Raw genomic sequence first — 26,731 nt, forward strand, 5'->3', positions numbered from 1 at the left:
TATTTCTGATGCCGTAGTACATCTAACTAAACTTACGGCTAAGAATTCCGGATTCGCCATTCAGGCGCGCAGAGCGCTGTGGCTAAAATCCTGGTCAGCCGATGTGACTTCTAAATCTAAATTGCTTAACATACCTTTCAAAGGGCAGACATTATTCGGGCCCGGTTTGAAAGAAATTATCGCTGACATTACTGGAGGTAAGGGCCATGCCCTGCCTCAAGACAGAGCCAAACCAAGGGCTAGACAGTCTAATTTTCGTGCCTTTCGTAACTACAAGGCAGGAGCAGCATCAACTTCCTCCGCTCCAAAACAGGAAGGTTCTGTTGCTAGATTCAGACAGGGCTGGAAACCTAACCAGACCTGGAACAAGGGCAAGCAGGCCAGAAAACCTGCTGCTGCCCCTAAGACAGCATGAAGTGAGGGCCCCCAATCCGGAAACGGATCTAGTAGGGGGCAGACTTTCTCTCTTTGCCCAGGCTTGGGCAAGAGATGTCCAGGATCCCTGGGCGTTAGAGATCATATCTCAGGGATATCTTCTGGACTTCAAAGCTTCTCCTCCAAAAGGGAGATTTCATCTTTCAAGGTTGTCAACAAACCAGATAAAGAAAGAGGCGTTTCTACGCTGTGTACAAGACCTTTTACTAATGGGAGTGATCCACCCGGTTCCGCGGTCGGAGCACGGACAAGGGTTTTACTCAAATCTGTTTGTGGTTCCCAAGAAGGAAGGAACCTTCAGACCAATCTTGGATTTAAAAATCCTAAACAAATTCCTAAGAGTTCCATCGCTCAAAATGGAAACTATTCGGACAATCTTACCCATGATCCAAAAGGGTCAGTACATGACCACAGTGGATTTAAAGGATGCCTACCTGCACATACCGATTCACAAAGATCATTACCGGTACCTAAGATTTGCCTTCCTAGACAGGCATTACCAGTTTGTAGCTCTTCCCTTCGGATTGGCTACTGCCCCAAGAATCTTTACAAAGGTTCTGGGTTCTCTTCTGGCGGTACTAAGACCGCGAGGAATATCGGTAGCTCCGTACCTAGACGACATTCTGATACAAGCGTCAAGTCTCCAAACTGCCAAGTCTCATACAGAGTTTGTACTGGCATTTCTAAGGTCACATGGGTGGAAAGTGAACGAAGGAAAGAGTTCTCTATTGCCACTCACAAGAGTTCCCTTCTTAGGGACTCTTATAGATTCTGTAGAAATGAAAATTTACCTGACAGAAGACAGGTTAACAAAACTTCTAAATGCTTGCCGTGTCCTTCATTCCATTCCGCACCCGTCAGTGGCTCAATGTATGGAGGTAATAGGCTTAATGGTAGCGGCAATGGACATAGTACCCTTTGCACGCCTGCATCTCAGACCACTGCAATTGTGCATGCTGAGCCAGTGGAATGGGGATTACTCAGATTTGTCCCCTATGCTGAATTTGGATCAGGAGACAAGAAATTCTCTTCTATGGTGGCTTTCTCGGCCACATCTGTCCAAGGGGATGCCCTTCAGCAGACCAGATTGGACGATTGTAACAACAGACGCCAGCCTGATAGGTTGGGGCGCTGTCTGGAACTCCCTGAAGACTCAGGGATCTTGGTCTCAGGAGGAGAGTCTCCTTCCCATAAACATTCTGGAATTAAGAGCAGTTTTCAATGCTCTTCTGGCTTGGCCTCAGTTAGCAACTCTGAGGTTCATCAGGTTTCAGTCGGACAACATCACGACTGTGGCTTACATCAACCATCAGGGAGGGACAAGGAGTTCCCTAGCGATGATGGAAGTCTCAAAGATAATTCTCTGGGCAGAGTCTCACTCTTGCCACCTATCAGCGATCCACATCCCAGGCGTGGAGAACTGGGAAGCGGATTTTCTAAGTCGTCAGACTTTTCATCCGGGGGAGTGGGAACTTCATCCGGAGGTTTTTGCACAAATACTTCGGCGTTGGGGCAAACCAGATCTGGATCTCATGGCGTCTCGCCAGAACGCCAAACTTCCGTGTTACGGATCCAGGTCCAGAGACCCGGGAGCGGTTCTGATAGATGCTCTAACAGCACCTTGGGCCTTCAACATGGCTTATGTGTTTCCACCTTTCCCGTTGCTTCCTCGATTGATTGCCAGGATCAAACAGGAGAGAGCATCGGTGATTCTAATAGCGCCTGCGTGGCCACGCAGGACCTGGTATGCAGACCTAGTGGACATGTCGTCCTGTCCACCATGGTCTCTGCCTCTGAGACAGGACCTTCTGGTTCAGGGTCCTTTCAAACATCCAAATCTAATTTCTCTGAAGCTGACATCTTGGAGATTGAACGCTTGATTCTATCAAAGCGTGGATTCTCGGAATCAGTGATTGATACTTTAATACAGGCTAGGAAGCCTGTCACCAGGAAAATTTACCATAAAATATGGCGCAAATACTTGCATTGGTGCGAATCCAAGAGTTACTCATGGAGTAAGGTTAGGATTCCTAGGATATTGTCTTTTCTACAAGAAGGTTTAGAAAAGGGTTTATCCGCTAGTTCGTTAAAGGGACAGATCTCAGCTTTGTCCATCCTTTTACACAAACGTCTGTCAGAAGTTCCAGACGTTCAGGCTTTTTGTCAGGCTTTGGCCAGGATTAAGCCTGTGTTTAAAACTGTTGCTCCACCATGGAGCTTAAACTTAGTTCTTAACGTTTTACAGGGTGTTCCGTTTGAACCCCTTCATTCCATTGATATCAAGCTGTTATCTTGGAAAGTTCTGTTTTTAATGGCTATTTCCTCGGCTCGAAGAGTCTCTGAGTTATCGGCCTTACATTGTGATTCCCCTTATCTGATTTTCCATTCAGACAAGGTAGTTCTGCGTACTAAACCTGGGTTCTTACCTAAGGTAGTTACCAACAGGAATATCAATCAAGAGATTGTTGTTCCATCATTGTGTCCTAACCCTTCTTCAAAGAAAGAACGACTTCTGCACAATCTGGACGTTGTCCATGCCCTGAAATTTTATTTACAGGCAACTAAAGATTTTCGACAAACTTCTTCCCTATTTGTCGTGTATTCTGGACAGAGGAGAGGTCAAAAGGCTTCGGCCACCTCTCTCTCTTTTTGGCTTCGTAGCATAATACGTTTAGCCTATGAGACTGCTGGACAGCAGCCTCCTGAAAGAATTACAGCTCATTCTACTAGAGCTGTGGCTTCCACTTGGGCCTTTAAGAATGAGGCCTCTGTTGAACAGATTTGCAAGGCTGCAACTTGGTCTTCACTTCACACTTTTTCCAAATTTTACAAATTTGACACTTTTGCTTCTTCGGAGGCTGTTTTTGGGAGAAAGGTTCTTCAGGCAGTGGTTCCTTCCGTGTAAAGAGCCTGCCTGTCCCTCCCGTCATCCGTGTACTTTTAGCTTTGGTATTGGTATCCCATAAGTAATGGATGACCCGTGGACTGACTACACTTAACAGGAGAAAACATAATTTATGCTTACCTGATAAATTCCTTTCTCCTGTAGTGTAGTCAGTCCACGGCCCGCCCTGTTTTTTATGGCAGGTCTAAATTTTAAATTATACTCCAGTCACCACTGCACCCTATAGTTTCTCCTTTCTCGTTTGGTTTTCGGTCGAATGACTGGGTATGACGTAGAGGGGAGGAGCTATATAGCAGCTCTGCTTGGGTGATCCTCTTGCACTTCCTGTTAGGGAGGAGATAATATCCCAGAAGTAATGGATGACCCGTGGACTGACTACACTACAGGAGAAAGGAATTTATCAGGTAAGCATAAATTATGTTTTTTGCTTGGTATGAGAAGAACAAATGATAATATGTTCTCTGGATGTAACCAAATGAGAATTCTCAGAGCTGCTCAGAAAACGGTATCATTTTAGAAAAATAAATGCTATGTTCAAAATGTTTTGCAGGACTTCTACTTTTACTTCAGATGTATCCGTCACACAAAAATCTAGCAATGATATATTATCACATGCACACTGGTGTTAGATTCCTTTTCATGAATGAGGGGTATATAGTGATGTCACTAAATGTGCTTATTGGTGTTTCAGCCTGTCTTCTGTTTTATTCAGGCATGTGCTAAAGGCATTGGGTAAAACAGAAGAAGCAAGTAAAATACTATCTAACAATCCATCCTTTGGCATTGCGCATGGGATTGCAAAAGCTTGGGAACTGTATGGCTCAGAAAGGTAAGTATTAGATTGACTTGCTTATAGGTAAAATGGTGAGAGGCTTGTGCATGATAGTGTCACTTTTCTGCACAAACAAGTCCTAGATGTCAGAAAGTAAATGTAAAATGACTGTTTCGGCCCCAGGATTTTGTCTCCACCAAATGTAAAACAGCCCATTCCATACACAAACACATGGGCATATGGTAGCATATTTGTAAATATCCTTCTAAAAACACACGTGCTGTCCTTAACTCTATTAGTGTATTAATATTACCTTTATATTTCCATCTTAAATTTAGTGCTAATGGAGGGCCTATATAGTCTCAAAAGTCTATCCAATTCTTATGTTTTTCTACAGAATGCAATAGAGGGGAAAAGCTGTATTGTTAGTGAAGTAAAATGGAAATCAGACAAATGCAAATTTACCAGCAGATTTCAAAGTGCTGATTTCACATTTTTCCTACAGTCAGCAGCTGTAATAATGCGTTTATTCTGCATCACACTTCACTTTTTGTCTCTTGTTACTTGATTTGATTTTTAATTTTGGCAAAAACATAATTATTTAGATTAAAGGGTTTAAGAGCTCTGTATGTTATTGTCTAGCTTTGTAGCATGTTTAGCCAAGATAGGCATGTAGCATAACTGAATATTTCTCATTTACAGTCCATTAGAAATGTGCAAATATTTTCAGATATTGTGAGTTGCATTTCTGTTCTAATGTATTCGGTGTCAGACTGGAAACCGAGGGTAATGTTGTTGTACGTTTGCAGGAAAAGTATTCAGCTTTCATATGAAATAGCACAGATAAAGTTATGATGTGAACTGAGTGACTATAGATAAAAGGATTTCACTAAAATCAAGAGGTTGCCATATTATCTACACTGAATAGTTTCATTCCTTTTCTTTCCTCCAGAGCTGTTGTCATGTTTTTGGTTGAAAATGTCCAGAGAAACATCTTTGATCATCGTTATATTGAAAATGAGCTTTGGAACAGGTAATGTTTTATTATTTAACAGCTCATTTCTTTTCTGTATTGTTAGAGCCATACACTTTGCTCTTGTTGGTAAAGGAACGTATTATAAGATTAGCTTTAGGCTCACTTGCCAGCACTTGCATTGTCTATCCACAGGCTATAATTGTGTCTCACAGCACAAGGACTTCCCTTTTATGAATAGAGGGCCCAGGAGAACATACATTTTGCTGACCCCTTTGGCAAAACTAACTGTGTAATAAGTACTCTTAAAGGGACAAGGTACCCTATTTTTTTCCCCTTGTTAATTTGTTCCCAATGATCTATGTTACTTCTGAAGTGTATTAAATTGTTTAAAAAAGCTAACAAATCCTGAAATTGTGGATGTATCCTATAACACACTCAATTATTTTTATAAAATGTAATGCCTAAATATACTATTTTGGAAGGGATACATTGTTTAAAAATGAGTCTGCGTTTGAATAGCACTAGGGAGTCGTCAATACATATATTCAAGATAGGGTATAAACTTTTGGATATAATTTATTCAAATGTTAAATTAGGGGTCTGAGTTTATATAAACAATCATAATTTGGATGGTTCAAAGGTAGGGCCTGTGAGTTATCTGTAAAATGCAGAAAACTGTGAAGTTATTCATATCTTGTTCTGGGAATTACTTTTGGGAAGAGAGGAGTTGAATATGCAGGGAGGGTGGACCAATAGGATATTATAGATGTCTTATGTGCAATGCCCATAATGAAAATTAGACTCCATATTTGTTTTAATTAAGTAGTGGATGTTGGGGGGATGTTTGGGCCAAGTATTGCTGTTCGAACTACTATTTCCGCTAGTAAATCGGGCGGAAAAAAGCAGAAATTAGTGACATTTATATTTATACCAGCAGATTTCACAAAATCAGGCATTTCTGGGCAATATGATTCAGAGAGATTCCTAATGAAAGTGCTATTAAAAGAGGAGTTTGAGCCATTGATCTAATAGGATTTCACTTTGCTTTTATGGGTGGAAGATGGGGTTCATCTTCTATGCCACTTTGGTCACTGTCTGTGTTAGGCTGGTATGCAGATCCAGAGGGTTTCAATATCTGAATCTGATTTATTAACAAAATCATACGCCTCCTTAAGACTAAAACTTTTTTGTGCCATTTTTCTTGTTGCAAAGAAAACAATGATACAATGTGGTACATATCTCTGTACTGTCTCCCCCTGTATATAGTAGTACATTTAAAATACAAAAAACATGTTATGCTTTTCCTAGCAGAGAACCCAATTATTGGCGGATAACTGGAAACGTCAATGTGCATCCCATTGGGCAGCAAAAAATCTATACAAAAAGGCTTTTTCCGAAATAAAATCAGAGCTTTTTTAAAAGCTGTTTTGTATCTTCTCAAAAGCTTTTCTGCAATGTATAACTATTCTGCCTGTCTGGAAGCTAAATTGTAAGCAAAGTGCTGACAGGCAGAATAGATACTGTGTGCAGTGAACACAGGCATGGAATCACTACTATTGGATCCTTGCTTTGCAGGGCGTTTTTTATGTTAATATATTTAAGAAATTCTAATACATATATAGATAGATATATATCCCTCCCACCTACCTGCCAAACGGTTCTCTTCCCTCCCCCCTCCTACTGATGAATGCCATATTAAAGGGACAGTCTAGTATAAATTAAACTTTCATTATTCAGATAGGACTTTTAATTTTAATCAACTTTCCAATTTACTTTTATCATCAAATTTGCTTTTTTCTCTTGGTATTCTTAGTTTAAACTAAACATAGGTAGGCTCATATGCTAATTTCTAAGCCTTTGAGGGCTGCCTCTTATCACATGCTTTTTAAATCTCTTTTCAACACAAAGAGACAGAAAGTACACGTGGGCCATATAGATAACACTGTGTTCAGGCACAGGGGGTTATTTAAGATTTAGCACAAAACAATGCTAAATGCAAGACAATAGATAATAAACAGTCACAGTCATGTGATCAGGGGGCTGGAAGAAGGTTCCTAGATACAAGGTAATCACAGAGGTAAAAAGTGTATTAATATAACTGTATTGGTTATGCAAAACTGGGGAATGGGTAATAAAGGGATTATATATCTTTTAAAACAATAAAATTCTATGGTAGACTGTCCCTTTAAGTACTGGCAGCTAGTCTGCCCTATGTAGTTAGGACAGATTTGTATTTAGGGTATTTTGTATTTATTGTTTTTATCCCCATTTTTTATAGTTAAGGGATCCCTCCCCCTTCACTTTTAGTTTTATTCATTTTTTTGTATTGTAGTGATCCATGCCCACTTTCCACACAACAGTTTTTCCATTTTTGCTCCTGTAGTGTAGGGAACTGACACTACCTTTCCCCTGCAAACATTATTCTGTAGTGTAAGGACCTGCCCCATTCCTACCACCACTCACTATCATTGTTTTTAAAAAAAATGTCTGGAGTTTGGGAATCCCTGCCCACCCTCCCCCCAACCATTATAATTGTATGTGTAGTGTAGGGTACTGTCCCTCCCGCCTGCAAACCCTTTTCTACAGTGTAGGGACTTGCCCTATTCCTGCTACCACCCGCCTCCGATCCCACCCCTCCAAACCAAGACAGTATACGATACAGGATACATTGCATGTATCTGATCTGCCCTCCTTTAGTAACAGAGCATGATCAGTGCCCCCTTACCATTTGAAGCCAGATGCCTTCTGCCCCACAGTTGCAGCTCCCACTGTCAAAGCTGTAAGCAGGACCGCAATTTGTGTTAGACGTAGGTACTACATCAAAATATTAAGCTGGGCAAAGAACTGTGTTACGTAGTACCTAGGTTCATTTGGTGCAAGGGGTTAAAGGGTTATAATAGTCAAAAAGGTAGTTTAAAGACTATAGACCCTACATTACAGTGTGTTTAACCCCAGCAAAGGGGTTGAGCATGCAATTGAAGTGCCACTCGAGACCCACAGAGCACTGCTGGTCCCGAGCAGAAACCGCCACTGATCAAATCATCAACTCTAGATGCACATGAGTCATAGCGAATGTATGATATCACATTTATTTCCTTTTGTGTTTGCAGAAATATTCGTGTTATTAGGAGGCGCTTGAGAGACGTTTATGAAAAAGGTTCTTTAGATGGAGGAAAGTGCCTTTATGTGTAAGTACACAATACTACACACACAGTTCTTAATATTGTGTATTGTCTATATGTTGATTCTGTGGTATGATGTTAAGTTTGTTGCATCATAATTTGTATTTGAGATAACGCAGAAAAAATAAAAAGGTGACAACTAAAAACTACATTTTATTTAAATTTCCTTTAAACTTGTAAAACAAGCAGACATGGTGTAAAGCAAGGTCAGTCATGTCTCATAACATTGTTCACAGACCTGGCTTTGCAATCCTTTCCAAACTAAAAAAAGTGTAACGTGTGTGACTATTGCATAAACTCTTAGCAACTGGAGCAGTAGATTATTGATACACCTCTTGAGCTACGCAGGACATTGAGTTAGATGCAGTAAAGCTCGTTTGGTCTGTGAGCTTCTCCAGTAAGGTCCATTGGGTCAGACAGGATATTTGTTAGATTCATTAAACACAAATATGCCATTGAATGCAGTGTAGCTCTCTAAGGGTCATTTACTATTCTCTATGATAAGAAGAGAGTAATTCCGTGCAAAACCGTAGTCTCAGAATATGACTTTTTGTTTTAGTTTATATTTAGTTTTATTTTTTTATTACTCAACATGGAACACAAATCAAAGTGCATGTTTACATTGTTATCCTAACTACACTGAAATACATAAAACAAAACCAAATAATATATCCTCGTAATATTTGCTGTGTCTTTTAGGGATGGATATGAGATTGCAGTGGCATACTACAGAACTGGTTATATGCCCCAAGATTATGATAAGCAGGTCAGTGTCTGAAGCTTTAAGATAATTACTTTCTTCTTTATAATGTACTGTTTGGTAAATACATTTTATCTTAAGTTTATATTTCTGGAATAAATTGCTTAGATTGAAATTGTTATCAAATCTAGATCTATTGAATTAATTTTGCATACATTCAGTTTTATGTACAGTATATTCTTACAATTTTGCATTTTCTCGTAGGTTTATAAATTACTTTCTTTTTCCATTTTAATTATTACAAATGGATGACGTTGAATTAGAGTCAAACATAAATACAATTTTCTATATCGTGAAAGCTCTATTATGTTGTTTAAAATCTAAATATGGCCATATCACACTGGTCACAAGGCTGACTGTAGACGAAAGTAGACCGCATCGGTCATTGTGTACGGTTAACACCTGGACAAATGTGTTAAATTAGTGGTTTCCTGATATTGATAGATACATATCTGCAGTCAGATAGGAGTATAGTTAAATCCATGGAATCTAATGGCGGATCTGAAGTAGTCACTAGTAGTATAAAAACAACAAAGAGCAGTAATAATGACTAGAAGGAATTGGGACACACTTAATAGGATAACTGAAGCTTCATAATTGTGGTAGTTCTCCCTTTCAGACTTGGGAGGCTCGACTCTTGATTGAAAGATCCAAAGCTGTCAAATGTCCGGATATAGCAACTCAGCTGGTTGGCACAAAGAAAGTCCAGCAGGAACTGAGTCGCCCTCTGACCTTGGAAAAGTTTTTGCCGGATCGACCAGAAGCTGTAGACAGAATACGGGCAACTTTTGCAGGCCTGTACTCTTTAGATCTTGTAAGTGTTACAAAGGTTAGCGCAATAAATATGAAAAACATTATTTGAGGGAAGTCTGATCCGTTTTAACTTTATCAGCTGTAGTGAATATGAGATAGTTGTACCATTTCAATTAATAAACAGAAATACTAACTGCACTTCACTGACTGAAAGACCCTGACACCCAACCAACATTTAATTTCTTCCCTCTAAACAAGGGTGGCAATGTTTTTTGTTCCCAAACCAAAATCCAAAAAACACACTGATCTCTGCGACGATTTTTCACTTATAGAACTTTATAAATGTATCAATGTTACACTCAAACTTATATTTTTGGCTGAATATATAAACCTAAAATTAGGAGCCTTTTCTATATTGTTAGGTCCTGTCACCAGTTCATCATTGGTTGCCTTGTTCTGGTTTACAGAAATTATCATCTTGATGTTGCTAATATTTCCTTTCACAACTAATGTTGGCTTTCTTGTTCTTCTCTCCATTTATGACCTTAAACCTAAAAAAATAATATTTTGTGATTTAGATCACACATTTTTAAACAACTTTCCAATTTACATCTATTGTCAATTTTGCTTCATACTTTTGGTATCCTTTGTTGAATGCACAGCAGTGCGCTACTGGGAGCTAACTGAACACATTGGTAAGCCAATAATAAGAGGCATATATGTGTAGCCACCAATCAGCAGCAAGCTCCAACCTCCTGAGCCTACCTAGGTATACTTTTGAACACTGGATGCCAAGAGAACTAAGAAAATTATATAATAGAGGTAAATTGGAAATTTGTTTAAAATTGTATGGTGTATCTTAATCAGGAAGTAAAAAAAATAGTTTCATGTCCCTTTAACTGTATTCTTGATCCTGTGTGATACTTGCTTTGGTCTGAACTGCCTGACTCTGAAGCTGTCTCTGGGCTCTTGTCAATACTGTGTGTAGATCACTTGTATCTTTCATTGAAGAGCATATCTAGGTAGTCTCAGGTGCATTTGCAAATACTGCTACACCTGAGTGCTCAACAAAAACCTTGTTACATATACTGCTGCATTATACTTTGCTTATAAATAAAGGATACCAATAGAACAAATAAAATTGGATAATATAATTAAATTGGAAAGTTGTTTAAAGTCGAATGTTCTATTATGAAAGTTTACTGCCATCAGTCTTACTAGATAGGTTCTTAAAGGGATACTGAACCCAATTTTTTTCTTCCATGATTCAGATAGAGCATGCAATTTTAAGTAACTTTCTAATTTACTACTATTAACAAATTTTCTTTGTATCTTTATTTGAAAAGGCAGGAATGTAAAGCTTACGAGCCGGCCCATTTTCTTTCCTAAGACATGGAGAGTCCACAACGTCATTCCAATTACTAGTGGGATATTCACTCCTGGCCAGCAGGAGGAGGCAAAGATCTACACAGCAAAGCTGTTAAGTGTCACTTCCCGTACCCATAATCCCCAGTCATTCTCTTTGCCTCTGTCAATGGAGGAGGTGAAGTTTGGTGTCTGAAGAATGGATTCCCTTTTCGGGTACTTTTCCCTGCAAGCAAGGATTTGGGTTTAGCTGTGTCCACGTCAATCTCTTGAGTAGTGGTGGCTTTTAAGCAGTTAGAAAGTTGTGTTTGATTTTCTAACATGTCTGCTGCCCTTGCTATAGAAAGCCAGAGTTGGTTACTCTGTTCTTTCTTTTTCTGCAGGTCTCTGATAGGAGTATGTGTCCTATCACGCCTTGTGAGCGGTCTTCCTGCCGGACAGCTGGATTTACAGGTAAGTGCTTTTGTCTTCTAGGTATTGGAGACTTGAACTTGAGAAGATTTTCCTGCAGTAATTATTTGTATATAATTAATCTTTTAGGAAGGATTTATTTGGGCAGGGTGCAGGCACTTTATGTATGTGTGGCGACTAAGCGGTTAACTTTCCATGCGGTTATGGGATGTTTTCTCTGTGGCTTTTTATATATAAGTTTCTGTTTATTGGGACTTTTATTTATTAGGAAATGTGATTGTTGGGCTCTACTTTGTTGTATCAAGTTTTGTTGCTGCTAGAAACGCACACTTTTAGTTATTGCAGCGCAGTTTCTTTTTCTTCCGGTCATGTGACCCCCTCCCTCACCGACAGAGTTCCTGAGCAGAGCGGCGTCATTTTGGACTGCTTCTTGGTGTCTGTTCGTTTTTCGGAACAAAGGAAGAATATTCTGCGGTAAACACCCTAGGCTAACAAAAAACACATTCACTTGGTGTTACCAATGGTATGCAAAATATGTAAAATCACAAGTGTGATCACAAGTGTGAAAACAAAATGATCTTGATAGTTCCGTGTGGGGGTAGAAACAACATACACTACAACCCACACCACTCAAAGAACACACAGGAACCTGAAACATGTGTTAAGGCCACAAATGGAGAGGCCTGTCTCTTTAAGCTCGGTACAAAGGTGAAGATTTCCTTATGTTAGTCAAAGTGCGTCCCATATACATACACACATGGCAACAGTACCTCAATATGGGATTTGCACTATAGAGATATCAAAGGCATCCAGGTAGATGCACAAGAGGAAAATTTGCTTAGTCACAGCAAACTCCTTCTTCCTTCCTCTGTATATTGCTTTCCTGACAGGAATCCGGTCTTGTGGCAACGGCTCACAGGTGCTAACGGTATTGCAGTCGTCACTTGGTGGTGATGGCAGTGATTCGAGATGCTGCTCCACTGATGTTGAGCACTCTCCTCTCAGCCAATGAAAACATAAAAAGAACAGGAGACAAAAGAGCGCAAACTCGATTCAAGGTAGCTTTCTCTTAAAGTAACAGTGTCATTTTCATAAATCAGTCATTCCTTTTTATTGGGAATTCTTTTACCTATGGGCATGGAACAGGAGTCTGCTTCTATGGATAAATGTTTGTGTCTTGAGGCCCAAATTGTGTTACCTATGCAATTTTGTTCTTCATGTTTAGAAAAGACTTTGAAATGTATAGATAAACTTTTTGTTTCTGAGCCTAATGTCTCTCAGGCAATGACACCGCTTTCTCCTCTGACGGCTTCACATACAGTGCCCTGTAGTTCCTCTCAGCCTCCTGGAGGAGTTTATTTGCCATCAGATTTTGCTGCACAGATATGCTCTGCGGTATCAGCAGCTTTATCTGCTTTTCCCATGATGGGGAAGCACAAGAGGAAATCTAAAAAAAATTTAGAGTGGACGGTGTCTGTCCCATCTGCTGCTACGCAGGTTGCCCTCCCTCATAAGTCTGATGAGGATACCTCAGTAGCCTCTGAGGGTGAAATCTCAGATTCAGACAGTATAATTCCTTTGTCTGATGCTGTAGAAGTAAACTTCAGATTTAAGCTTGAACACCTTTTTTTTACTATTAAAGGAGGTACTGGCTACTTTGGACGACTCCGACTCTCCTGTCGCTGTCAACCCTAAGAAATCTAGTAAGCTTAACAAATACTATGTGTTTCCTGTTCCAGACAGTGTGACGGAGATTATTACACAGGAATGGGAGAAGCCAGGGATACCTTTCTCCCCGTCTCCCGTCTTTAAAAAGATGTTTCCTGTTGCTGACTCCATTAGAGATTCATGGCGCACTGTGCCTAAGGTAGAAGGGGCTATTTCTACCCTGGCTAAAAGAACTGCGATCCCTATTGAGAATAGCTGTTCCTTTAAGGATCCCATGGACAAAAAGCTGGAGGCTTATTTGAAGATGTATGTTCATCAAGGTCTTTAATGGTAACCTGCAGTTTGTATTGCCACAGTAGCAAGTGCATCATCTGTTCTCAGACCATCTTATTGGTGCAATACTTTGTCTGAATTGATTTTAGAAGCGTTGGAGGCGATACAAGATAGGATTAAGGCTCTCAAACTAGCCAACTCCTTTATCTCTGATGCTAACATTCAAGTTAGGCTAGCATTTTATTATTATTTTTAATAAGTAAGTATTTTATACTTACCATTTGCTGCCATACATCTTCTATTTTTTAACTATCACATTTCCTGGATTGCTGGGAGTTTCTGCTTGCCTAGTATCAGTCTACTGGGTGACTGTTTGATCCCAGTTCGCTTCTTTTTCACCAAGGGAGGTGCTTCACCAAATGTGAGTGTAAATTTTACCATATTACACCTCTTCTGTTTAAACAATACTAGGCCATATTGGCACCCTTGTTCTCTATTTACATCACCTACAGATTACTGAACATCTATCGGAGTTCAGTCTGCTGGGTGACTGAAATAGACCCCAGCCTGCTCCATCTGCACCATTAGGGATTCTTCACCTAATGTGAGTGTATCCATTATACACAAAAGTTACTATATTGTATCAAACAATATTAGGCCATGTGGTGCTTCTGTTTTTTTATGTTGCCTACAGATCGTGGCCTTGATCCTCACACAGACAGCTGCCTTGACCTGAATCAATTACCATTTTTGGTGATAACTCATCATATATGGGACATTATTATTACTGCTATTTTTATTGAGATACTTTCATAATACTTCAGTATTTTATTTCATATAATTGAACCTGTATAATTTGCTCAGTTGTACTTGCTTGTGCTCATTGAGACATTATGGTGTCTGTGGCTGAAATCCTATCACTACCTTACAAGGGTAAGACCCTGTTTGGTCCTGGTCTGGCGGAGATAATTTCTGAAATTACGGGTGGAAAGGGTTCCATTCTACCGCAAGACAAGAAGAATAGGCCTAAAGGACGTCAAAGTAATTTTTGTTCCTTTCGTAACTTCAAAGGTCAAAAGTCTTCCTCTCCCTCCTCTAAGCAGGAGCAGTCCAAGTCTTCTTGAAAACCCAATCAGTCTTGGAACAAGGGAAAGCAATCAAAGAAGCCCTCTGCTGAGACTAAATCAGCAGTAAGGGTCTGCCCCCGGTCCGGGATTGGATCAAGTGGGGGGCAGGCATTCCTTGTTTCACCAAGCGGGGATCCGAGATGTCCCAGATCCTTCGGCTGTGGACATAGTATCTCAGGGGTACAAAATAGAATTTAAATCTCATCCTCCCAAGGGCAGATTTCTCCTCTCAAGGTTATCTGCGGATCAGGTAAAAAGGGAGGCATTCTTAAAGTGTGTTCAGGACCTTTCATCCCTGGGAGTGATTGTTCCAGTAAGAGAACGGGGTCTAGGATTTTATTCAAATATGTTTGTGGTTCCCAAACAAGAGGGAACTTTTCGACCCATTTTAGACCTTAAGTGTCTCAACATGTTTCTCAGGGTTCCGTCCTTCAAAATGGAAACCATATGTTCCTTTCTTCCTTTGGTTCAAGAGGGTCAGTTCATGACGACCATAGACCTGAAGGACGCGCATCTTCATGTTCCCATCCACAGGGATCATCACCAGTTCCTGAAATTTGCTTTTCTAGACAAACACTTTCAGTTTGTGGCTCTTCCGTTTGGCCTTGCCACAGCTCCCAGAATCTTCTCAAAGGTTCTGGGGGCTCTCTTGGCAGTGCTCAGGTCTCGGAATTGCGGTGGCGCCTTACCTGGATGACATATTGGTTCAGGTGCCATCTTTTCAACAAGCAAACTCTCATACAGAGAGCTTGTTGTCTTTTCTACGTTCCCATGGATGGAAAGTGAATCTGCAGAAGAGTTCCCTTGTACCAGCTACAAAGGTGGTTTTCTTAGGGACCATCATCAATTCCCTATCTATTAAGATTTTTCTGACGGAGGTCAGAAGATCCAAGCTTCTCTCTTCTTGCTCTTGCTTCTCTCTACAGTCTACTGTTCGGCCATCAGTGGCTCAATGTATGGAGGTAATTGGTCTGATAGTCGCTTCCATGGACATCATTCCCTTTGCTCGATTCCATTCGAGAGCTCTGCAGTTATGCATGCTCAGACAATGGAACAGAGACCATTCGGATATATCTCAGAGGATAGATCTAGACCAGTTGACAAGAGATTCTATCTCATTGTGGATTTCTCAGGATCATCTATCTCAAGGCTTCCGGAGACCCTCCTGAGTGATTGTGACCATGGATGCCAGCCTGCTAGGGGAGCAGTCTGGGACTTGTTAAAGGCTCAGGGCCTATGGTTTCGGGAGGAGTCTTCTCTCCCAATAAACATCTTGGAGTTGAAAGCAACCTTCAATGCTCTGATGGCCTGGCCTCAGTTGTCCTTAGCCTGGTTTATCAGGTTTCAGCTGGACAATATCACCTCAGTGGCTTACATTAAACACCAGGGAGGAACTCGGAGTTCCTTGGCCATAAGGTTCTTCAAGGTCAAGAGAACATCAGTCCACCCTGATAGATGCTCTGGCGGGTTCCTTGGGTTTTCGGTCTAGCATACTTGTTTCCTCCATTTGCTCTACTTCCACGATTCATTGCTTGTATCAAACACTAGAGAACATCTGTAATTCTAATAGCTCCTGCATGGCCTCGCAGGATCTGGTTTGCGGACCTAGTAAAGATGTCATCTCTTCCACCTTGGAGGTTAATTCGGGGTCCATTCCTACAATCCTCCATCCAAATGTCGTTTCTCTAAAGCTGACTGCTTGTAGATTGAACGCTTAGTTCTGGCTAAGCGTGGGTTTTCTGAGTCTGTCATTGATACTATGATTCAGGCTCGCAAGCCTGTTACTTGTAAGATTCACCATAAGGTATGGCGTAAATACCTTTTATTGGTGTGAATCAAAGGGCTACTCCTTGGAGTAGGGTCAGGATTTCTAGAATTTTGTCTTTTCTCCAGGATGATCTGGATAAAGGGTTGTGTCACTTCTCTGAAAGGTCAGATTTCTGCATTATCTATTCTTTCACATAAGCGTCTGGAGGATGTGTCAGATGTTCAATCCTTTTGTCAGGCCCTGGTTAGAATCAGGCCTGTGTTTAAACTGGTTGCTCCTCCTTGGAGCCTTAACCTAGTTCTTAGAGTTTTGCAGCAGGCTCCGTTTGAGCCAATGCATTCCATAGATATTAAGCTGTTATCTTGGAAGGTTTTGTTTCTTATTGCTATTTCTTCTGCTCGGAGAGTTTCTGAACTCTAGGCTTTGCAGTGCAATTCACCTTACCTTATTTTTCAGTCGGATAAGGCAGTCCTTCGTACTAAATTGGGGTTTCTCCCTAAGGTGGTTTCTGTCCTAATCCTTCCTCTCATAAGGAACGTATGTTGCACCACTTGTATGTGGTGCATACTCTAAAATTCTACCTACAGGCTACTAAAATTTTTTTCCAGTTTTCTGCCCTGTTTTTTTGTTTCTCTGAAAAGCGTAAGGGTCAGAAGGCTACTTCTACTTCTCTTTCCCTCTGGTTGAGAAGTATGATTTGTTTTTCTTATGAGACTGCTGGACAGCAGACTCCTGAGAGACTTACAGCTCATTCTACTAGGGCTCTCTCTCCTCTTCTTGGGCTTCCAAAAATGAAGCTTCTGTGGAACAGATTTGCAAGGCTGCAACATGGTCCTCTCTGTATACTTTTTCCAAATGTGATACTTTTGCCTCGGTTGAGGCCTCTTTTGGGAGAAAGGTTCATCAAGCGGTGGTGCCTTCTGTTTAGGTCTGCCTGTCTTGTTCTCCCTCCCTGTTTATTCTGTGTCCTCTAGCTTGGGTATTGGTTCCTACTAGTAAATAAAATGTATGCTTACCTGATAAATTTCTTTCTTTCTGGACACTGAGAGTCCACGACCCCACCCTTAAGATTAGACAGTAATTTTTTTTTCTAAACCTCAGGCACCTCTACACCTTTGTGTTATCTTCTTTTTCCATTTCCCTTCGGCTGAATGACTGGGGGTTATGGGTAAGGGAAGTGACACTTAACAGCTTTGCTGTGGTTCTCTTTGCCTCCTCCTGCTGGCCAGGAGTGAATATCCCACTAGTAATTGGAATGACGTTGTGGACTCTCCATGTCCGGAAATAAAGAAATTTATCAGGTAAGCATACATTTTATTTTTGGTTTAGCACCCTGGATAGCGCTTGCTGATTGGTGGCTACATTTAGCCACCAATAAATTAGTGTAACCCAGGTTCTGAAACAAAGATGGGCTAGCTCGTAAGCTTACATTCCTGCTTTTTTAAATAAAGATACCAAGAGAACGAAGAAAAATTTATAATAGGAGTAAATTAGAAAGTTGCTTAAAATTGCATGCTCTATCTGAATCATGAAAGAAAAATTTGGGCCCAGTATCCCTTTAAGGAAGACAGAATCTTTGCCGCATTATGATTTTACTGTAATGTCACAACTTCAGCCATGATTGGATTTTCAGGTGCCTCTGAAATGTGTTGATTACTTCTATAGATAAATGCCCAATAATTCTTTGTCAGTTTTAAAAATAGAAACAATGTTTTGCATATTCTCTAATTTTCAGGGTGAAGAAGGAGATCACAGTGTGAATATTGCCATTGCAAATCCAGAACAATATGTGCTTAAACCTCAGAGGGAAGGAGGAGGTGAGGAATAAATGTGAAAAAACACTGCAAATTTATGTTTGTGATAACTTTAACCTGCATATCATTAATGTGTCTATAGTCAAAACTGAAATGTTTGTGAGAGCATTTAAATATTTAATATAATTATTTCGGCAACGTACTTTTATTAGAAATAGTGCTCCTAGAAAGTTACTGTTTTGGTGGCATAAGTAAATATGCTGCTCATGCTCTGCATTTAATACACTCTAGCAGGTAAAATGAATCAACGATGTGTGTCCATTTAAAGATACATAAAATATCATGCCATGGGGTGTGTCCATGCAGCGTTCTTGACGGGACGCATCTTCTAAGGGCTCTAGTAGATTTCTCAATAATCCGCTAATTATTAGATTCTAACAGTTGCATCAGTATTGGATTTTTTGGGAAAACTTACACCACGTTGTGAGGTTATATCCCAGCGCTTATTTGCTGTTTTCATGACACTGCAGCCATAATTCGGACATCAAAGTCATAGAGTGGTGGCACACTGATAGGCAACAACCCCCCCAGTGAACCGGGTAGCCTAGTAAGTCAACTAACGACTGTCACCACATTATAATCATCTTCAACACCAAACTTTCATACAAGCGGAGGCAGTTATAATGGCAGACACTTGGGGATGTGCGTTATTACAGACCTTGGATGACCTGATGTATAAACTCTACCTAAAATCTCTACCCAGCCTTTATCTGGAAGCAGAAGAAACTTTCATACAGCAGATGTCTGAGGGACACTGCGAACCAGACTGTCCAGGCTACAAGAACGGCGAGTGTAGCCTAAACACTAAGCAAGCTTTGGCTGGTCCAATTTTACATGACAACGCTTCACTTACTATACAAAATGGCTGAGCGCTAAATAGAAAAAGAATACACAAGCTACACCAACTACTCCTATATATAAATTTCTGAAATGGCCGGATCATTAATATAAATCACAGCAAACATTTTTAGTCTGCTGATAATCTGCTGATAATATAAACCTTCCAGATACACAACCTGCTTATAACTATAATGATATTGTAATTCCAGCACTGCGTCACACTGCAACTAATACTTCTACACTAAAACAATTTTATTATAATCCAGCACGTAATCTATCAAATATACGGGTTACACATAACACTGGACTGATCAAAACACTAGATTTACCTTGGCTTACAGAGGGAACTCTCATGCAATAGGAGAAATATACAGCCATGGCAGGTGGATGGGAGGAAGCAGCGTGCCCTAGAGACTATACTTTCAGCTGAAATGCATAATTTTACAGCAGCAGGGTCGTACAGGCTTGTAAATGGTTAAGCTGTCAGCTCAAAGGAAAATCTAAGTGCTTCCCTCCCTGTGTGGCCTCATTGTAGATAATAAGATAAGCTGTCTCACTGCACTCCTTCAAAGGTCCACGATTCCATCAAGACTCTCACAGCCTCACAAGTGGTTGTCAGCCTTGCAAAAACCTAGGAGTAAGCTCTAAAAAGACTGTAGTCAGAGGGGTTAACTTGTACACGCTTTTTGATGTTTTCTAAAGTTCACGTTACAGTTCAGTTACAGGTATATTTAGCTACCAATCAGCAAGCGCAACCCAGGTGCTCAACCAAAAATGGGTCGGCTCCTAAGTATAGATTCCTGCTTTTTCAAATAAAGATTGCAAGAGAACGAAGAAAAATGATAATAGGAGTAAATTAGAAAGTTGCTTAAAACTGCATGCTCTATCTGAAGCATGAAAGAAAAAATTTGGGTTTAGCATCCCTTTAATAGTTAAAAGTAATAACCGCTCCTTTTCTGATTTGAAGCCCTGAGTATTATGATTTCCACCCTTTTAGGAATATATATATTTAATCAGTTAGATTTGAAGTATGCACTTTAAAGTTAGGAAGGCCACTTAAAGGGACAGTCAACGCAAAAATGTTTATTTCTTTCATGTAATTAGCAAGAGTCCATGAGCTAGTGACGTATGGGATATACATTCCTACCAGGAGGGGCAAAGTTTCCCAAACCTCAAAATGCCTATAAATACACCCCTCACCACACCCACAAATCAGTTTTAAAAACTTTGCCTCCTATGGAGGTGGTGAAGTAAGTTTGTGCTAGATTCTACGTTGATATGCGCTCCGCAGCAGGTTGGAGCCCGGTTTTCCTCTCAGCGTGCAGTGAATGTCAGAGGGATGTGAGGAGAGTATTGCCTGTTTGAATTCAATTATCTCCTTCTACGGGGTCTATTTCATGGGTTCTCTGTTATCGGTCGTAGAGATTCATCTCTTACCTCCCTTTTCAGATCGACGATATACTCTTATATTTATACCATTACCTCTGCTGATTTTCGTTTCAGTACTGGTTTGGCTTTCTACAACATGTAGATGAGTGTCCTGGGGTAAGTAAGTCTTATTTTCTGTGACACTCTAAAGCTATGGTTGGGCACTTTTTTTATAAAGTTCTAAATATATGTATTCAAACATTTATTTGCCTTGACTCAGGATGTTCAACATTTCCTTATTTCAGACAGTCAGTTTCATATTTGGGATAATGCATTTGAATATATCATTTTTATCTTACCTTAAAATTTGACTTTTCCCTGTGGGCTGTTAGGCTCGCGGGGGCTGAAAATGCTTCATTTTATTGCGTCATTCTTGGCGCGGACTTTCTTGGCGTGAAAATTTTTTTCTATTTCCGGCGTCATATGTGTCGCTGGAAGTTGCGTCATTTTTGACGTTTTTCACGCCAAAAATGTCGGCGTTCCGGATGTGGCGTCATTTTTGGCGCTAATAGCATTTAGGCGCCAAATATTGTGGGCGTCAATTTTGTCTCCACTTTATTTAAGTCTCATTATTTGTTGCTTCTGGTTGCTAGAAGCTTGTTCACTGGCATTTTTTCCCATTCCTGAAACTGTCATTTAAGGAATTTGATCAATTTTGCTTTATATGTTGTTTTTTCTATTACATATTGCAAGATGTCCCACGTTGCAACTGAGTCAGAAGATACTACTGGAAAATCGCTGCCTGGTGCTGGAACTACCAAAGCTAAGTATATCTGCTGTAAACTTTCGGTAGTTGTTCCTCCAGCTGTTGTTTGTATTAAATGTCATGACAAACTTGTTAATGCAGAAAATATTTCCTTTAGTAAAGTACCATTACCTGTTGCAGTTCCATCAACATCTAATGTTCAGAGTGTTCCTGATAACATAAGAGATTTTGTTTCTGAATCCATTAAGAAGGCTATGTCTGTTATTCCTCCTTCTGGTAAACATAAAAAGTCTTTTAAAACTTCTCTTTATACAGATGAATTTTTAAATGAACATCATCATTCTGATTCTAATGATTCTTCTGATACAGAGGATTCTGTCTCAGAGGTTGATGCTGATAAATCGTCATATTTATTTAAAATGGAATTTATCCGTTCTTTACTTAAAGAAGTCCTAATTGCATTAGAAATTGAGGATTCTGGTCCTCTTGATACTAAATCTAAACGTTTAGACAAGGTCTTTAGATCTCCTGTGGTTATTCCAGAAGTTTTTCCTGTTCCTGGTGCTATTTCTGAAGTAATTTCCAGAGAATGGAATAATTTGGGTAATTCATTTACTCCTTCTAAACGTTTTAAGCAATTATATCCTGTACCGTCCGACAGATTAGAGTTTTGGGACAAAATCCCTAAAGTTGATGGGGCTATTTCTACCCTTGCTAAACGTACTACTATTCCTACGGCAGATGGTACTTCCTTTAAGGATCCTTTAGATAGGAAAATTGAATCCTTTCTAAGAAAAGCTTATCTGTGTTCAGGTAATCTTCTTAGACCTGCTATATCATTGGCTGATGTTGCTGCAGCTTCAACTTTTTGGTTGGAAACTTTAGCGCAACAAGTAACAGATCATGATTCTCATAATATTATTATTCTTCTTCAACATGCTAATAATTTTATCTGTGATGCCATTTTTGATATTATCAGAGTTGATGTCAGGTTTATGTCTCTAGCTATTTTAGCTAGAAGAGCTTTATGGCTTAAAACTTGGAATGCTGATATGTCTTCTAAATCGACTCTACTTTCCCTTTCTTTCCAGGGTAATAAATTATTTGGTTCTCAGTTGGATTCTATTATCTCAACTGTTACTGGTGGGAAAGGAACTTTTTTACCACAGGATAAAAAATCTAAAGGTAAAAACAGGGCTAATAATCGTTTTCGTTCCTTTCGTTTCAACAAAGAACAAAAGCCTGATCCTTCATCCTCAGGAGCAGTTTCAGTTTGGAAACCATCTCCAGTCTGGAATAAATCCAAGCCTTCTAGAAAAGCAAAGCCAGCTTCTAAGTCCACATGAAGGTGCGGCCCTCATTCCAGCTCAGCTGGTAGGGGGCAGATTACGTTATTTCAAAGAAATTTGGATCAATTCTGTTCACAATCTTTGGATTCAGAACATTGTTTCAGAAGGGTACAGAATTGGTTTCAAGATAAGACCTCCTGCAAAGAGATTTTTTCTTTCCCGTGTCCCAGTAAACCCAGCGAAAGCTCAAGCATTTCTGAAATGTGTTTCAGATCTAGAGTTGGCTGGAGTAATTATGCCAGTTCCAGTTTTGGAACAGGGGCTGGGGTTTTATTCAAATCTCTTCATTGTACCCAAGAAGGAGAATTCCTTCAGACCAGTTCTGGATCTAAAAATATTGAATCGTTATGTAAGGATACCAACATTCAAAATGGTAACTGTAAGGACTATCTTGCCTTTTGTTCAGCAAGGGCATTATATGTCTACAATAGATTTACAGGATGCATATCTGCATATTCCGATTCATCCAGCTCACTATCAGTTCCTGAGATTCTCTTTCCTGGACAAGCATTACCAGTTTGTGGCTCTGCCGTTTGGCCTAGCTACAGCTCCAAGAATTTTTACAAAGGTTCTCGGTGCCCTTCTGTCTGTAATCAGAGAACAGGGTATTGTGGTATTTCCTTATTTGGACGATATCTTGGTACTTGCTCAGTCTTCACATTTAGCAGAATCGACTTGTGTTGTTTCTTCAAGATCATGGTTGGAGGATCAATTCACAAAAAAGTTCATTGATTCCTCAGACAAGGGTAACCTTTTTAGGTTTCCAGATAGATTCAGTGTCCATGACTCTATCTTTGACAGACAAGAGACGTCTAAAATTGATTTCAGCTTTTCGAAACCTTCAGTCACAATCATTCCCTTCGGTAGCCTTATGCATGGAAATTCTAGGTCTTATGACTGCTGCATCGGACGCGATCCCCTTTGCTCGTTTTCACATGCGACCTCTTCAGCTCTGTATGCTGAACCAATGGTGCAGGGATTACACAAAGATATCTCAATTAATATCTTTCCGATTGTCCGACATTCTCTGACGTGGTGGACAGATCACCATCGTTTAATTCAGGGGGCTTCTTTTGTTCTTCCGACCTGGACTATAATCTCAACAGATGCAAGTCTTACAGGTTGGGGAGCTGTGTGGGGGTCTCTGACGGCACAAGGGGTTTGGGAATCTCAGGAGGTGAGATTACCGATCAATATTTTGGAACTCCGTGCAATTTTCAGAGCTCTTCAGTCTTGGCCTCTTCTGAAGAGAGAGTCGTTCATTTGTTTTCAGACAGACAATGTCACAACTGTGGCATACATCAATCATCAAGGAGGGACTCCCAGTCCTCTGGCTATGAAAGAAGTATCTCGAATTCTGGTTTGGGCGGAATCCAGCTCCTGTCTAATCTCTGCGGTTCATATCCCAGGTATAGACAATTGGGAAGCGGATTATCTCAGTCGCCAAACGTTGCATCCGGGCGAATGGTCTCTTCACCCAGAGGTATTTCTTCAGATTGTTCAAATGTGGGAACTCCCAGAAATAGATCTGATGGCTTCTCATCTAAACAAGAAACTTCCCAGGTATCTGTCCAGATCCCGGGATCCTCAGGCGGAGGCAGTGGATGCATTATCACTTCCTTGGAAGTATCATCCTGCCTATATCTTTCCGCCTCTAGTTCTTCTTCCAAGAGTAATCTCGAAGATTCTGAAGGAAAGCTAGTTTGTTCTGCTGGTAGCTCCAGCATGGCCTCACAGGTTTTGGTATGCGGATCTTGTCCGGATGGCCTCTTGCCAGCCGTGGACTCTTCCGTTAAGACCAGACCTTCTGTCGCAAGGTCCTTTCTTCCATCAGGATCTCAAATCCTTAAATTTAAAGGTATGGAGATTGAACGCTTGATTCTTGGTCAAAGAGGTTTCTCTGACTCTGTGATTAATGTTACAGGCTCGTAAATCTGTATCTAGAGAGATATATTATAGAGTCTGGAAGACTTATATTTCTTGGTGTCTTTCTCATCATTTTTCCTGGCATTCTTTTAGAATTCCGAGAATTTTACAGTTTCTTCAGGATGGTTTAGATAAAGGTTTGTCCGCAAGTTCCTTGAAAGGACAAATCTCTGCTCTTTCTGTTCTTTTTCACAGAAAGATTGCTAATCTTCCTGATATTCATTGTTTTGTACAAGCTTTGGTTCGTATAAAACCTGTCTTTAAGTCTATTTCTCCTCCTTGGAGTTTGAATTTGGTTCTGAGGGCTCTTCAAGCTCCTCTTTTTGAACCCATGCATTCATTGGACATTAAATTACTTTCTTGGAAAGTTTTGTTCCTTTTGGCCATCTCTTCTGCCAGAAGAGTCTCTGAATTATCTGCTCTTTCTTGTGAGTCTCCTTTTCTGATTTTTCATCAGGATAAGGCGGTGTTGCGAACTTCTTTTGAATTTTTACCTAAGGTTGTGAATTCCAACAACATTAGTAGAGAAATTGTGGTTCCTTCATTATGTCCTAATCCTAAGAATTCTAAGGAGAAATTGTTGCATTCTTTGGATGTTGTTAGAGCTTTGAAATATTATGTTGAGGCTACTAAGTCTTTCCGAAAGACTTCTAGTCTATTTGTCATCTTTTCCGGTTCTAGAAAAGGTCAGAAAGCTTCTGCCATTTCTTTGGCATCTTGGTTGAAATCCTTAATTCACCATGCTTATGTCGAGTCGGGTAAAACTCCGCCTCAAAGGATTACAGCTCATTCTACTAGGTCAGTTTCTACTTCCTGGGCGTTTAGGAATGAGGCTTCGGTTGATCAGATTTGCAAAGCAGCAACTTGGTCCTCTTTGCATACTTTTACTAAATTCTACCATTTTTATGTGTTTTCTTCTTCTGAAGCAGTTTTTGGTAGAAAAGTACTTCAGGCAGCGGTTTCAGTTTGAATCTTCTGCTTATGTTTTCATTAAACTTTCTTTTGGGTGTGGATTATTTTCAGCAGGAATTGGCTGTCTTTATTTTATCCCTCCCTCTCTAGTGACTCTTGCGTGGAAAGATCCACATCTTGGGTAGTCATTATCCCATACGTCACTAGCTCATGGACTCTTGCTAATTACATGAAAGAAAACATAATTTATGTAAGAACTTACCTGATAAATTCATTTCTTTCATATTAGCAAGAGTCCATGAGGCCCACCCTTTTTGGTGGTTATGATTTTTTTTTTTGTATAAAGCACAACTGTTCCAATTCCTTATTTTATATGCTTTTGCACTTTTTTTTATCACCCCACTTCTTGGCTATTCGTTAAACTGATTTGTGGGTGTGGTGAGGGGTGTATTTATAGGCATTTTGAGGTTTGGGAAACTTTGCCCCTCCTGGTAGGAATGTATATCCCATACGTCACTAGCTCATGGACTCTTGCTAATTACATGAAAGAAATGAATTTATCAGGTAAGTTCTTACATAAATTATGTTTTTTTTAAAATATAGATAATCCCTTTATTTCCCATTCCCCAGTTTTGCACAGCCAACATGGTTGTATTAATAAATCTTTTTACCTCTGTGGTTACCTTTTATCTAAGCATCTTCTGACAGCCCCCTGATCACATAACTTTATCTATTGACTTGCATTTAAGCCAATTAGTGCTGTGTTGTTAGAATCCACGGGCGTGAGCTCAATGTTATCTATATGGCTTACATGAACTAGCACTTCCCTGTTGTGAAAAGCTAATACAAAACGTGATTAAGGGGCTGTCTTTAGTGACTTAGAAACAGACAGAAATTTAGAGGCTTAAAGGTTATAAAGTATATTAATATAACCATGTTTTTTGTGCAAAGCTAGGGAATGGGTAGTAAAGGCATTATCTATCATTATAAACAATAAAAATGTTTGTGTTGACTGTCCCTTTAATTAATACAGCCTTATTGGAAATTACCTCTTAGGCTCGTTGTTTTGACAATTTGTACTCAGTTAATACTTCCTATGATAGCTACTTTGAAGGAACTAAGCTTTCTTTATATTGCACTTAATGAATAGTTATGATATCCTCTCCCTTTTCTCAGTTAATGTGAAATAAGGCAAGTGCTGCATAACACAATGTCAAGAGTACTTTTTATTTTATTATGCTGTCTCACCAACATCTTGCATAAAATGGGTCCAAGAGTGGCCCATTGTTGTACATCCTGCTAATTCCCTTATCAGAAAGTTGTCTGCTTTAGGCCCAAAAGAGATTAATGGAAGAGATTTC

General features: G+C 39.9%; 1 protein-coding gene across 1 annotated transcript in view; it reads left to right on the top strand.

Moving 5' to 3' along the window:
• Positions 1-26,731, top strand: part of GSS (glutathione synthetase) — a 119,643-nt gene that overhangs the window by 84,007 nt on the left and 8,905 nt on the right. Inside the window, exons 6-11 of the mRNA XM_053697014.1 lie at positions 4,053-4,169; positions 5,065-5,145; positions 8,199-8,276; positions 8,970-9,036; positions 9,650-9,844; positions 18,131-18,212. Of these exons, the coding sequence (XP_053552989.1) occupies positions 4,053-4,169; positions 5,065-5,145; positions 8,199-8,276; positions 8,970-9,036; positions 9,650-9,844; positions 18,131-18,212 (620 nt within the window). The remainder of the gene's footprint in view (positions 1-4,052; positions 4,170-5,064; positions 5,146-8,198; positions 8,277-8,969; positions 9,037-9,649; positions 9,845-18,130; positions 18,213-26,731) is intronic.

Source organism: Bombina bombina, chromosome 1 (genome assembly GCF_027579735.1).
Source record: "Bombina bombina isolate aBomBom1 chromosome 1, aBomBom1.pri, whole genome shotgun sequence".
Taxonomy (NCBI): domain Eukaryota; kingdom Metazoa; phylum Chordata; class Amphibia; order Anura; family Bombinatoridae; genus Bombina; species Bombina bombina.